The sequence below is a fragment of the Salvia hispanica genome, chromosome 3 (genome assembly GCF_023119035.1).
Source record: "Salvia hispanica cultivar TCC Black 2014 chromosome 3, UniMelb_Shisp_WGS_1.0, whole genome shotgun sequence".
NCBI classification, from domain to species: domain Eukaryota; kingdom Viridiplantae; phylum Streptophyta; class Magnoliopsida; order Lamiales; family Lamiaceae; genus Salvia; species Salvia hispanica.
This window is the reverse complement of record NC_062967.1, coordinates 33,475,175-33,488,188: the sequence shown is the minus strand read 5'-3', so window position 1 is coordinate 33,488,188 and position 13,014 is coordinate 33,475,175. Positions and strand designations below refer to the sequence as shown.

At 32.4% G+C, this 13,014-nt stretch overlaps 2 protein-coding genes across 2 annotated transcripts; both read left to right on the top strand.

The window, feature by feature from the left end:
- Window positions 1–4,037: 4,037 nt before the first annotated feature.
- Window positions 4,038–5,207, top strand: LOC125212407 (glyoxylase I 4-like). The gene is made up of 3 exons (XM_048112573.1): window positions 4,038–4,583; window positions 4,645–4,750; window positions 4,815–5,207. The coding sequence occupies exons 1-3, from the start codon at window positions 4,429–4,431 to the stop codon at window positions 5,058–5,060; spliced, it is 507 nt and encodes a 168-aa protein (XP_047968530.1). The 5' UTR covers window positions 4,038–4,428; the 3' UTR covers window positions 5,061–5,207.
- Window positions 5,208–8,337: 3,130 nt separating this feature from the next.
- Window positions 8,338–9,636, top strand: LOC125209915 (zinc finger MYM-type protein 1-like). The gene has a single exon (XM_048109492.1). The coding sequence runs from the start codon at window positions 8,338–8,340 to the stop codon at window positions 9,634–9,636; it is 1,299 nt and encodes a 432-aa protein (XP_047965449.1).
- The last annotated feature ends 3,378 nt before the right edge of the window (window positions 9,637–13,014 follow it).

The following is a 13,014-nucleotide window of genomic DNA, read 5'->3' as shown; positions in this document are numbered from 1 at the left end:
TTGTATGTGGAAAAATTTGAACCACTCATTTAATAAAAATGAGTGACTGATATTGCATCTCATTTCTCAATTAGCATAAAAAATCTCAAATGATCACAATGCTACGTATATACGTGTCTCTGTCTAGTGGATCAACGGCCCAAATAATACACACGTTTTTCTGAACAATACTCCTATTTTGTAACGAATAATTTTCATATAGTTGCAACCAATACGCAACTGGATTAGGAAAAATAAATAACTGACGGTTATAGACAACCGCAATCAACTCGAAATTATTTGTATATGCATGATTTAATTAGTTCCTACCAAAAGATACGATTTGTCAAAGTAATGATGAATTTCGCTTGAAAATTAGTGATATTATATTACTAATGAGTAATGAGCAGGTTACTTAAGCGATTTCTTAATGTTTTTTAATATTGTTGCCACTTCATAATGTATGTTGCCTCTGGAGAAGGTGAAACATGAAAAGGACATCAACATAATTTAATTCGACTAAGATATAATGTTCATGCACAAAAATTATTTTAAAAGGTCAAAATGAGAATCAATTTAATTATTGAAATCATTTGCTATCAATAAATTTCTACTAGCGTCGCCGCTCGGGGCTTCAATCATTTGATCAATTTGACGTTTACGGACTCAAAAGAAACCACGTCTTGAAAGCAATGGGGGTTAAATTTCGATTAATAATAATGTTTTTAATCAAATTTTAGAACTTAGTAATTTATAATTTAAATTTAATCAAGGTGAATGTACTGTCCTTTTGATATAACTTAGTGTATCCCATCATGATCAAATTATAGAGCTCCAGACATTTATTCGTTGGAGTTATTATTGAATCGCGATGCCAAAATAAAGTTTAGATGAAATGCCTAAGTACAATATTAGGATGAAAAGAAAGAGATGGACAACTTTTTAACATCAAATAACGTTGTTTTAAAAAAAAATAACGTTGTTTTAAAAAATAACTAATTATTTGTATAAAAAAAAAAAACTCATTCTTCCTTCATTTGTTTACTTCAATTGATTCAACTATCTCTACAATTGTAGTATTCTGTTGAGTATTCCCATTGACTTTCATTCAATTTACATTAATTTATGCAAAAAAAATTCAAAAATCATATGATTGATTAATATATGTAAATATTTTATACACCGTTCATGAAATATTGTCCAGTTTTGCCATTTCGGTCCATCCGTGAAATATTGTTCACTTTTTTTTTCCCCTTTTTTGTTAAATGGACCTCACTTTCTACTAATAACTCATTACACTCTCGTTCTATTACAAAATTAATATACAAATATGAGGTCTACATTCCATTAACTTTTTTCACTCATTTTTCTTCACATTTCTTAAAACTCATGATAAGTCAAACATGGATAACATTTTGAGGACGGAGGGAACTCATGATAAGTCAAACATGGATAACATTTTGCGGACGGAGGGAGCAGTAAAGAAGACGAGGAATTATATGATTGACAAGGAAAAGAAAATTATTAATGGTGGCAAGGCACATTTTTAAGGAGGATAATGGTTCCCGTTTACTATTGTTATAGCCGTGGTGATTTAAACACTCAATTTTATTGTATTTGAAGAGAAATCGTTTTGACAATTAGACCTTATTTGATCGTCATTCTGTTTGGTAATACTCCACGTGCTAAGACCTAAGTTTACCGGAAAACTGGTGATGATTAATTATAGTACTTCATTAAGTTAAATCTTAAATGCATAGTGACAAATCAAATTTTCATTTCACTAAGTTAAATGCATAGTGCTGCACCGCCTTTTTCTTTTACCTTTTACTACTTTTTACTTTACCCACAAAGGAGTGGTAATACACGTATCAATTTTACACTATAGCGTGTGTGACAAGGACAACACCCAAATTCTTAACATTAATTATCAAACTTCAAAATATAGGGTAAAACTATATACCAACTTTGACTAGAAATTAATCTAAAGTTATGATTTAAACTAGTAAGCTTTTGAAGTGATGAACGAGAACACGTAATGAGGCTTTTGAGCTCACTTAAATCTATTAGGCCTTTTGTTAGTTCATTTTTCTTTTTCGATATAAATATAGTATAAATTTTGTCTTTCAATAATATTTTTCTTTACTTGCATCAGTGCGATGTGAAGCCAGCTCGACCAAATTAAGTAAAGTGCAATATAGACACCTAAGGTTAATTAATTATGATTTTGATTAATTAAAGTGTTAAACAAGTTGCTACCGAATCATTTCACTCCTATCATTTTGTGTTTGCTGCTTCTGTGTTTTTATGTCACAGACAGCTGCTTTAATTGTTTTTCATGTGCATAAGAGAAATATGCTTCTTATGAGATTAACTAATAATAATAAAATAAATAATATAAATATTAAATAATTCCGCTTAATTAAGGTGCAAAATGCAGTTGGTGTTTTTATTAATATAAGTATTATACTTTTTTACTATACGAATAATTAATGTATGGACTACGTAATAAGATTATTATTTTAATACCTTCTCTCTAAGTCATATAGTCAACTGATCAAATAATGTTCTTAACCATTTATGTCATGTTGTATCCATGCATCTATAACCTGAGACATTATTTAAACGTGCAATTGGGATAATTCAAATATGAAGAATTATCAAAACAAAAAAAACGTCAAACGATAAACTAAGATTTAGTTTCGTGTTTGGAAGAGTTATTTCACTCATTTTATTCAACAATCAAGATAAGCATCCTAGTAAGCCCAACAAACATTTTCAAACAAAACTTTGTATACTAAGAGACATGAGCACAACTGTACATTAACTACAAGTACATGGTTAATCTTTTACCTTTCAAATCAAGATATATCCTCGCAAATAGGTCAAGTGAGACAAAAAAATAAAATTATACAGTAGTACTATAAATATAATTCCTAGTTTTTTTAGAATACTAAACGTAAACTTTTTGTTACACGCACTCTCTCACAGCACATGTATATCCTTTCCTCCTCCGAAAAACCATGAGCTCGTCGTGCACGCACACACAATATATAAATCATTTTTAAAATAAATGAAATATGGCGTTTTTATAACATATCAAATCTTCAAATACTTCACTCATTTATATGTTCATGTGAGCAATTTTCTAGTTGAAATAAAAAAGGAAATTGAAAGTAACATGAAACAAACTATAATCAAAGCATAAAACTAATTTCCAAACTCCAAATCAATCTAATTAAAATCAGGCAAGAACTAACTTTTGTGGTTCTAGAGCTTTCCTAAACCAAAAAATGTTTCTATTTTTTTCTTGAAAATGCTATCTCAGGTGAAACCATTTTATCTTTCTGACCCACACGCCGACAAATTTGGGACCTAACCCAACAATTTGATAGGTGCTTAGCTGTGATCCCTTTACACTATTAACACTTTTGGAATAGTTTGATTTAATCCAAGTTGTTACCAAAAATACTATCCATTAATTCACAATCTCAGTCAGCAACGTGGGATCTACGTGTCACATGTAAGAAACTGATACGATTATTATTATTATTATTATTATTATTATTATTATTATTTAGTTAGTTAATTAGTGATTTGCTATATCTTTTCATATAATTAGGATATTTATTTCTTGCTCATTAAGTTACTATTAGTATTATAAATAGGGTTATTGTTATTCTCTTCTGGGAATCAATAAGAAATACAATTATCTTGATATTTTATTTTTATGCTTTTATTTCAATTCTGTATTGATCTTGGTTTGATCGAAGGACAAAGTTCCCGCGACTACCTTTTATCCATCCGACTATCGCAATCTCGACGCCGGAATCTTGTTAAAAGAAATCATCTCTTAACAATTGGTGATACGATTATTATTATTATTATTATTATTATTATTTAGTTAGTTAGTTAATTAGTGATTTGTCATATCTTTCCATATAATTAGGATATTTATTTCTTTAGTATTAGTATTATAAATAGGGCTATTGTTATTCTCTTCGGAAATCAATCAGAAATATTCAATTTCAATTTTGTATTGTTCTTAGTTTGATCGACGGACAAAATTTCTGCGACTACCTTTTATCCGTCGGAGCGATTACCTTTTATCCCTCCGCTCCGATGATTGCAATCGCGACACCGAAATCTTGTTAAGAGAAATTTTATCCCTCCGAACGCTGGAATTTGTTAAGAGAAAACGCTGGAATCTTGTTAAGAGAAAACACCCTACACTTGTCCAAACTCCAAACAGAGCTCAAAACTACTCTATAAATTGCTCTGCGTTCCTCCATTTGTATCTTGTTCTTATCAATCTATTTCTCTCTTCCTATACACAATCTCACTCTTCCAACTTTCTCGATTATTTCCCCAAAATCTTCAATTTGATTTGATAAAGATTTTGGGTTGAATTAATTAAGAATTAGAAATTCTTTAATATTTTTGTTGAAGATGAAGGATAACAAGGGAAATCCATTACGTCTCTCTTCTTTGAATCATATCTCGCTTGTTTGCAAATCAGTTGAAGAATCTGCTGATTTTTATCAGAACGTTCTTGGCTTTGTGCCAGTTAGAAGGCCCGGTTCATTCGATTTTGATGGCGCATGGTAATAATTAATTCATCTTAAATTAAAATATTTACTATCATCATCATTTTTTTTTTTGCAGGCTGTTTGGTCACGGGATTGGGATACATCTACTGCGATCAGACGATCCAGAAAAAATGCCCAAGAAAACTGTGATTAATCCCAAAGATAATCATATTTCTTTTCAGGTAGCTACTCAATTTCTAGAAAATTCTAATAAAAATAGTTAATTTCTTGTAAATTTGATGACAGTGCGAGAACATGGCGATGGTGGAGAAAAAGCTGGTGGAAATGGGGATTGATCTGGTGCGGCAGAGAGTAGAGGAAGGCGGGGTGTACGTGGACCAGCTGTTCTTCCACGATCCGGATGGGTTCATGATCGAGATATGCAATTGCGACAACATCCCCATGGTACCACTGGCTGGGGAAGTTGTACGCTCGTGCTCGAGGATCAACTTGGAGCCGCAGCAGATCCATCTCCCCGTGGTACAACCGTAGGAAGCTGGGGGTTGTTTGGACTTGTACGTCATAACAAATCCGATTTGGCCAACCTTTTTTTTTCTTTTTTTTTTGTCTGCTTGTTATCTTCTTCACTTTGTTCTCGTCGTAATAAGATGCTTTAACCGTTTGGGAATTCCATTTTAATTTTACTACTAATACTACTTCATAGCTTTTCAATTTGGCACAATTAGTTTATCTACTAACTCAACTTGATTACATTATTTAAATTTCCAACCTTTTGATCACACTTTAGTTTATCTTTATTACTCTATGATGGGTTTTTTTAACACATTTTGAAGAAAGGAAAAATATGTATTGTGTATATGGATGAACATAGATCGAAAAATAATATTTCCTCACTTTCATAAAAGATACTATTACACTTTTTTTATACTATTTTGAAAAAATATACTATTAATAAATAATTAAAATAAAATAAAATAATTAAAAAAATTCTACTATATAAAGAAGAATCCATTCACACCAAATATGCTCCTCTAGCCAATCGGTCATTTATTTATGATCAAGTTTTACACATACATATTAATTGAGAAAAACATTATAGTATTAAATATTCTACATGTGAATGGGTGTAACTAGTGTGAGTTAAGAAAATAGTAACATCATCATCATACCAAATATATTGTTCTAGTCACGACTTATTCATCGATCAATTTATGATGAGTTCTAATAATAATAAGGGTTTTTGGCTTTTTAAACCAAAAACTTTCCCCGAATTCTGGTTTTTCCCATGAACTATGAAATTTGTTTTTAAAACCATGAACTTTCACTTCGTTTGGTTTTTCCCAATCCGACCCGAATAACACATTTCCAGTCTAGAAATTATCCAACGTGGACAGTCGAAAAAATGACATGGAAGCCGGATTTAGGACCCTAAAACAACGTTGTTTTACGACTCAATCAAAATTCAGCCATCTTCGTTCATCCTCTCACTTCGACCTCCCCAGCCACCGCGACGAGCTAAGACGGTCACCCAGCCACGACCTGCTCACCCTCCGGCGCGCTCGGGAGGCTCCCCATATTGGGGAAATTCCCACCTATCTCCTCACAGCTCTCCTTTCTCTTCTTCTCATAATAATCATCCCTCACTTTAATGACAAATAGGATTAAAATTGATACGTAGACAACCCAGGTTTCGCCATTGACCCGTCGGGGGAAAAACCAAACGAAGTGAAAGTTTGTGGTTTTAAAAACAAATTTCATAGTTCATGGGAAAAACCAGAATTCGGGGAAAGTTTTTGGTTTAAAAAGCCAAAAACCCTAATAATAACCACTACAACAATACAAATAACTAAGAATATTTTTTTTGGTCCTATTAAGGATGTTTATTAACGTTTCGAATTATACCACAACGCTTTATAATACTCCCTCAGTCTCAGTTAAGATGACCCCTTTGATTTTCGCACATATTTTGTTAAAATTATAATAAATAGTTAAAGTGTAAGGAAAGTAAATTAAGAAATAATAATATGGAAGAGACTCTCTTCTACATTATTATTTCTCTTACTTTATTTTTCCTTAACTTTAATTATTTATAATAATTTTTTCAAAACATGTGTGAAAAACAAAAAGGGTCATCTAAAATAGGACAAGGGGGAGTATGTTTTTATTGTTGGTATCCCACCTAAAATTAGATGACATAAGTAAAGTGTTCTAAAAAATAAAAATAAAAACTAAAATAATTTACCCTCAACTTAGTGATGCTTTTTTGTCTTAAATTACGATTATTTTAAAAAATCAAATACTAATAATTGCGTCTCAATTTTTATATCCTTAAAAGATATTTAATGTATTCTACAGTGATCACACGCTACATAATGATAAATGATGATTATTATTGATCAATTTTTTAAATGGTTGAAAGTACTAATGAATAGACATTATATCGATGCTAAGAAAACTTATTGTATGTTTTAAGGATCCAAAAATCAAGATGCAAATTACTAGCGTCAGAAAATTTTAAAAATAGCAACAATTTTATGACACAAAAGAAAGTTCTTAAATTAAGGATAAGTTAACTTAACCTTTTGTTTTTTTTAATACGTTTTCATTTGCGTCCTCTAATTTTAGTTGGGACGCCAACAATAAAGACGGCTTTCGTAACGTTGGTGATATATTTAGAAAAGCAAATTAACATTTTTAAAATAACACCATCTTATCAAATGGAGTAAGTATTCCTTCTGTTTCACCTTAATAGAGACGTTTTATTTTCTGCACTTTAGAGTCGGAAAGTGGGCCGGGCCAGTTCAGTCTAGCATAGGCCCATCTGGGGATGATAAGTTTGAGGTTTGGGTTGATCCAGACCCACTTCTGAAGCGGATTAAGTTGGGCTTTGTTTCCGTTGATAAATGTGAAATCAATTCAACCAGGCCCACTTGGTAATTGGGATGTAACAATAGTTATTAACATTGGGTTAAATTGTTGGTAAATAAAGGCTTTTAACGATTAGAGAATGAGATCTTGGAGTCAGGGACGGAGATACCGGCGGCCAAGCCACCGCTCCAGCGGGGGCTTGGCCGGAACCGGACCCCTACCCCCCCCTATGCAGCCGCGCCCCGTCGGATTTCCGCCCCGGCTTCGGATAGCCTGAATTTTTATGTATACTGCGTCTGTGAGTTTCTGGAAGAGGCGAAGAGGTTGAGAGACCCCCAATTTGAAGAAGACGACACATGGTGAAATTGGGCTTCTAAATTGGGTCATTAATTATATTGGATTGGAGTATTAGACTTGGGCCTTTAATATATAATGATAATAATAATAATAATAATAATAGATAAACTAAAATAGCCTTTATTGAATATAGAAGCCCAAATTTATACTACAAGTAACGTTTCTTCTTCTCCAATTAAAATCATATCGGAGGCGCACGCAAATTACAGCAGCCGCAAAATCATATCAGAAATCAGAGGTCAAGGGTCTCCTATACTTGTAGAAAAATTAAAAGGTTTGATTCTAATTGTGATTTTAACTTTTTACTTTGATTTAATGGCATGAAACCTAAAATTATTTATTATGATTTTAATTCTGTTGCTTGAATAGGAAAAACATAATTAACCTTTGAGAATTGTGATAATACAAGTTTTTGAATCATTACAATTTGATATATAAAAATATGCAGTTGTGGCATGAATTTAACATAAATGTTTTTCTAATGCATTATCTTACTTTCTTATTAGTAGATTACACGTTGCAATAATTTAAAATGTACGAATGCAAATTATCTAATTAATCTTGTTTATTCTTGGCTACAGTTATGCATCGATATTTTAAAAAATCAAGGAATGATTCAACTTCTAGTTCGAGTATTGCAACCCCGAATTCGACTGTGAACCAGGATGGAATCAATGTTGCAAGTTTTGAAGCTAATTCTGAAAACATAGTTAGTGACCCGAATGCGATTTTGAATCAAGAAAGAATCAATATTGAAGTTAATCCGGAAAACATAGTTAGTGACCCGGGGCTACGGAGTCCTATTGCTAGTTATGATGTTCAAATAAGGGATCGCATTCGAAGAGAATATGTCTCTAAGGGGCCTTGTCAACCGAAAGGTCATGTCTTTAGGAAAACTTCGTATGGTAAAGAGAAAAGGAGCTTCCAAGCTAAATGGTTTGAAAAACATATATGGTTGGAATATAGTGTTGAAAAAGAAGCGGCATTTTGTTTTTGGTGTTATCTTTTCAAGCCTATTAATGCCAATCGTTTTGGAGATGATGTATTCGTGAGTACGGGCTTTAAAAATTGGAAAAAGGCGCTTGCTATTTTTAGAGAACATGAAGGTTCAGCAAATAGCACACATGATCAGGCCAGAATACTTTTTGAAGGGTTTAAAAATCAAAGACAAAGTGTTGATTACAATTTGAGGAAATATGATAAGGAAGACGAAGTCAACTACCGCATTCGCTTGACTGCTTCTTTAGATGTGATTCGATTATTGTTAAGACAGGGATTGCCATTTCGTGGGAATGATGAATCATTTGCGTCTACAAACAAGGGAAACTTTCTAGAGATACTTAAATGGTATTGTGAGCATAAAGAAGAGGTAGCTGCAGTTACATTGGAGAACGCTCCACGTAATAATCAGATGACTAGTCCTTTGATTCAAAAGGAATTATCAAATTGTTGTGCTGTTGAGACTACGAAAGTTATTTTGGAAGATATTGAAAATCGCAAATTCTCTCTATTGGTTGATGAAGCGCGAGATTCATCGATAAAAGAGCAAATGGCTTTGGTTATTAGATACGTGAACAATAATGGAGAGATTATAGAAAGATTCTTAGCCTTGGTACATGTCACTGATACTACAGCAAAGTCATTGAAGGAAGGGATTGACTCAGTGTTTGCTAAGCATGCTTTATCTTTATCACGGTTAAGAGGTCAAGGCTATGATGGTGCATCAAATATGCGGGGTGAGTACAATGGTCTAAAAACCCTTATACTGAATGAAAATAGATCTGCGAAGTACATCCATTGTTTTGCTCATCAGCTCCAACTAGTCGTGGTAAATGTATTTGGGAAATCTTGCAAAGATTTTGGTCGCTACCACAAGAGATAAGGCTTTTCCCTTGGTATACCGTTTGATTGAATTGACTCTGATCCTTCCTGTTGCGACCGCCTCTGTTGAGAGAGTATTTTCTTCGATGAAATTTATCAAGACTGATTTGCGAAACAGAATGGGAGACGGTTGGATGAATGATATCTTAGTTGTATACATTGAGAAGGATATTTTTAACAAAATTGAAAATGAGGCCATTCTTCGACGATTTCAAGAAATGGCGACACGTCGGAAACAATTATCATCTAGAGCCTCGTAAAAATTGTAAAGACGTTATATTTGAATTGAAATTTTTGGTATTATTGTTATTATTATTATATTATTATTGTTATTATTATTTTTAAGGATTTCAGCACCGGCTTATTTGAAAGTCTAGTTCCGTGAGATCTTGGAGTAATATTCTGTTTCTCTTGGTTTTGGGGCTTTAAAGCACGATGTCTTATTTTTGAACTTGGGCTATTCATCCATAAAAATATATGGTTGAAATTTGGCCTTCCTGCATATCCAACAAATTGGACGATATAGACTGAACAATGAACAAATATAAATACTTTAATTTAGATGATCATAATATCAACAAAATATGTACATATTTTTTTTTTTTGCCAAATTTATTAATCAATATATTTGTGTACATTTTTTATTTCGAAAGTTATTTGATTATATTTTTTTATGATAAATTTTTGTTATATATATATTTACAATTGAGTGAACTACAAAAATGGTCCCTGGACTATGGGTTTATCTCGCCCATAGTCCCTGGACTTTAAAAATATCGTCAGTAGTCCTGGACTAAGAAGTTATCTCGAAATTGGTCCTTTTGGCTTTTTTTGGTACGAAAATACCCTTTGATATTATTTTGGGGGGTTTGGGCAATTTGGTCTTTTTATACTTTTAACATTTTAAATCTGATATTATATTAGTTATGTACTAACTTTGATATTATTTCAAATTTATCATCCTTTTTCCCTTTTGTCATCCTTCACTTTGTTTCTTTATTTCAATATTAGATTTAATTTTACAAAATTTTAAATTTTAATTTTTAAATATCAATAAATTTTTTTAATTATAAAAATTATTAAATAGCAAAAATTAATAGTTATAATCAATATTTGATAGTGTATAGTACTATGTAATCAATAAGGTATGACAATGCCTAGTTTTAATCAATATTTAATTAGCTTTAATCATAAATAGACTATAACACAATTTATTCTGAAATAAATATGCATCTAATGTAAGACTAATATAATTTTCGTTTATTAATTTGAAAACAATCAAATTTTACTAGAAAATTTCAACAAAAATACTCCTATATAAAATTTTAAGTAGGATCAAATTTTTAGTCAACTTCATAATATTTAATCACAAGCAATTATAACAATCGAACGGAGGCTAAATAGAATAACTCTTATTTTTCCATCATGATTAATATTATTTTTCTATACTTCTTCAATTCAATTGAATATTATATTAAATAACAAAAATTAATAGTTAATCAATATTTATAGTGTCCATGAATTAATAGTTTTCATTAAAAATATTTATTGATATTTAAAAATCTAAATATTAAATTTAATTTTATAAAATTAAATCTAATATTGAAAAAAAAAACAAATTCAGTGAAGGATAACAAAATGGAAGAAGAATGATAATTTTGAAATAATATCAAAGTTAGTACATAACTAAAATAATATCAGATTTAAAATGTTAAAAGTGTAAAAAGACCAAATTGCCCAAACCCCCCAAAATAATATCAAAGGGTATTTTCGTACCAAAAAAAGCCAAAAGAACCAATTTCGAGATAAACCCTTAGTCCAGGGACTACTGGCGATATTTTTAAAGTCCAAGGACTATGGACGAGATAAACCCATAGTTCAGGGACCATTTTTGTAGTTCACTCTTTACAATTTTAGAGTGCGTATGATATATGATATTGTTTATCGTATGATAGAATTATTACACACTATAAAAGAGTGAAGAAAATAAAATGTTGTGCATTGCACAAGTGTGTCACTAGTAATCTAGTATTATCTTAACTCTTAGGGCTTGATTGGTAGCTCTTAAAAAGTGTGAAAAAGTCGAAAAAGGTACTGTTCATCATCCTTCTACAATGTTTGGTAGCTCATTCCATTATCGGCCGGCCCGGTAGAAAATGGTCGGGTTTCCAGGGAAGTGAGATAATTTTCTGAGTTTGAGTGAAAACACTATCACGGGAATTTTGTGATATAAAGTTTCCTCCTTTTGTGAGAAATCTTAAAAACAAGATTTCTCCCGAAATTGCCCTCCCAATTCTCCAACTGCAATCACAGTTTCGCCGCACATCCACCCCAAAAACACCCAATGCTACTGCCGATCTGAACATTCCGATTTTTGTGATAAATCTTGTTTCCGAATTCGCCTTCCCATTTCTCTAACTGCAACACAGTTCCGCAGCGCATCCACTCCAAAAACACCCAATGGTACCGTCGATCTGAACATTCTGATATAGGTACGTCGGTGGCTTTGACGCCTAAAATTATCCCCCAATTTCCTAGCCCTAATCGCAAAATTATCCTCCAGATTTGATGTTCAATAATGTGTTTTGTTTGTTGTTGCATTTTTTATTAATTTTATTTGTTTATTTGTGTTGTGAAAGTTTAAGGAATTGGTCTGATTGTTCATCCACTGCGATGCGCTTCGAGCCCTACCTCAAGAGCGCCTGCAAGGGTTTCATCATGGAGCTCCGCCCTACCATCATCGCCGACGACAATCCGAACAAGGACATCAATTTCGCCTTCTACAACCTCCCCTTGGTGAAGAAGCTCAGGGAATTGGCCACCGCCAAGATCGTCAAGCACGTGGCCAATCAGCGGCATCGTCACATGCACCAGCGAGGTCCGACCCGAGCTCCTCCAGGGCACTTTCAAGTGCTTGGAATAAGGAAGCGTTATTAAGAAGGTCGAGCAACAGTTCATGTATACCGAGGTTTGTTTCGTACTCTGTCACTGGAATTGAACGGATGTATTTGCCTATATCTTGTTGTTTAATTGAGAATTTTATGAATTGAAACCGTAAATTTAAGTATTTGATCTCTGTTTATATTGTTGCTTTTGTGCCTATGGTTTGTCTTGATTTCTCTAGCAGCTTTAACTCCATTTGCAACACAATGAATCATTTTGTAACTTTGGGAGATTGTGTGAATGATTAGGGGTGCAGATTGTGGCTCTGCAGTGTTGATAATGCATTTTTTTGGATTTGTTCTGCGATATGTCTAAGTAATTTCTCAGATAGTAACTATGGTTGTGTTCATTCTGGACTTATATCTTTCGGTTGTTGAGTCTAAAGTGTGTATTGATAATTTGAGCTGTTATTTGTCAAGTCCCATACCCTTTTTTG

Coding starts and splice junctions, on each gene's coding strand:
- LOC125209915 (XM_048109492.1), top strand. CDS start 8,338: ATGCATCGATATTTTAAAAAATCAAGGAATGATTCAACTTCTAGTTCG.
- LOC125212407 (XM_048112573.1), top strand. CDS start 4,429: ATGAAGGATAACAAGGGAAATCCATTACGTCTCTCTTCTTTGAATCAT. Junction 4,584..4,644: donor TTCGATTTTGATGGCGCATG/GTAATAATTAAT, acceptor TTTTTTTTGCAG/GCTGTTTGGTCACGGGATTG. Junction 4,751..4,814: donor ATAATCATATTTCTTTTCAG/GTAGCTACTCAA, acceptor ATTTGATGACAG/TGCGAGAACATGGCGATGGT.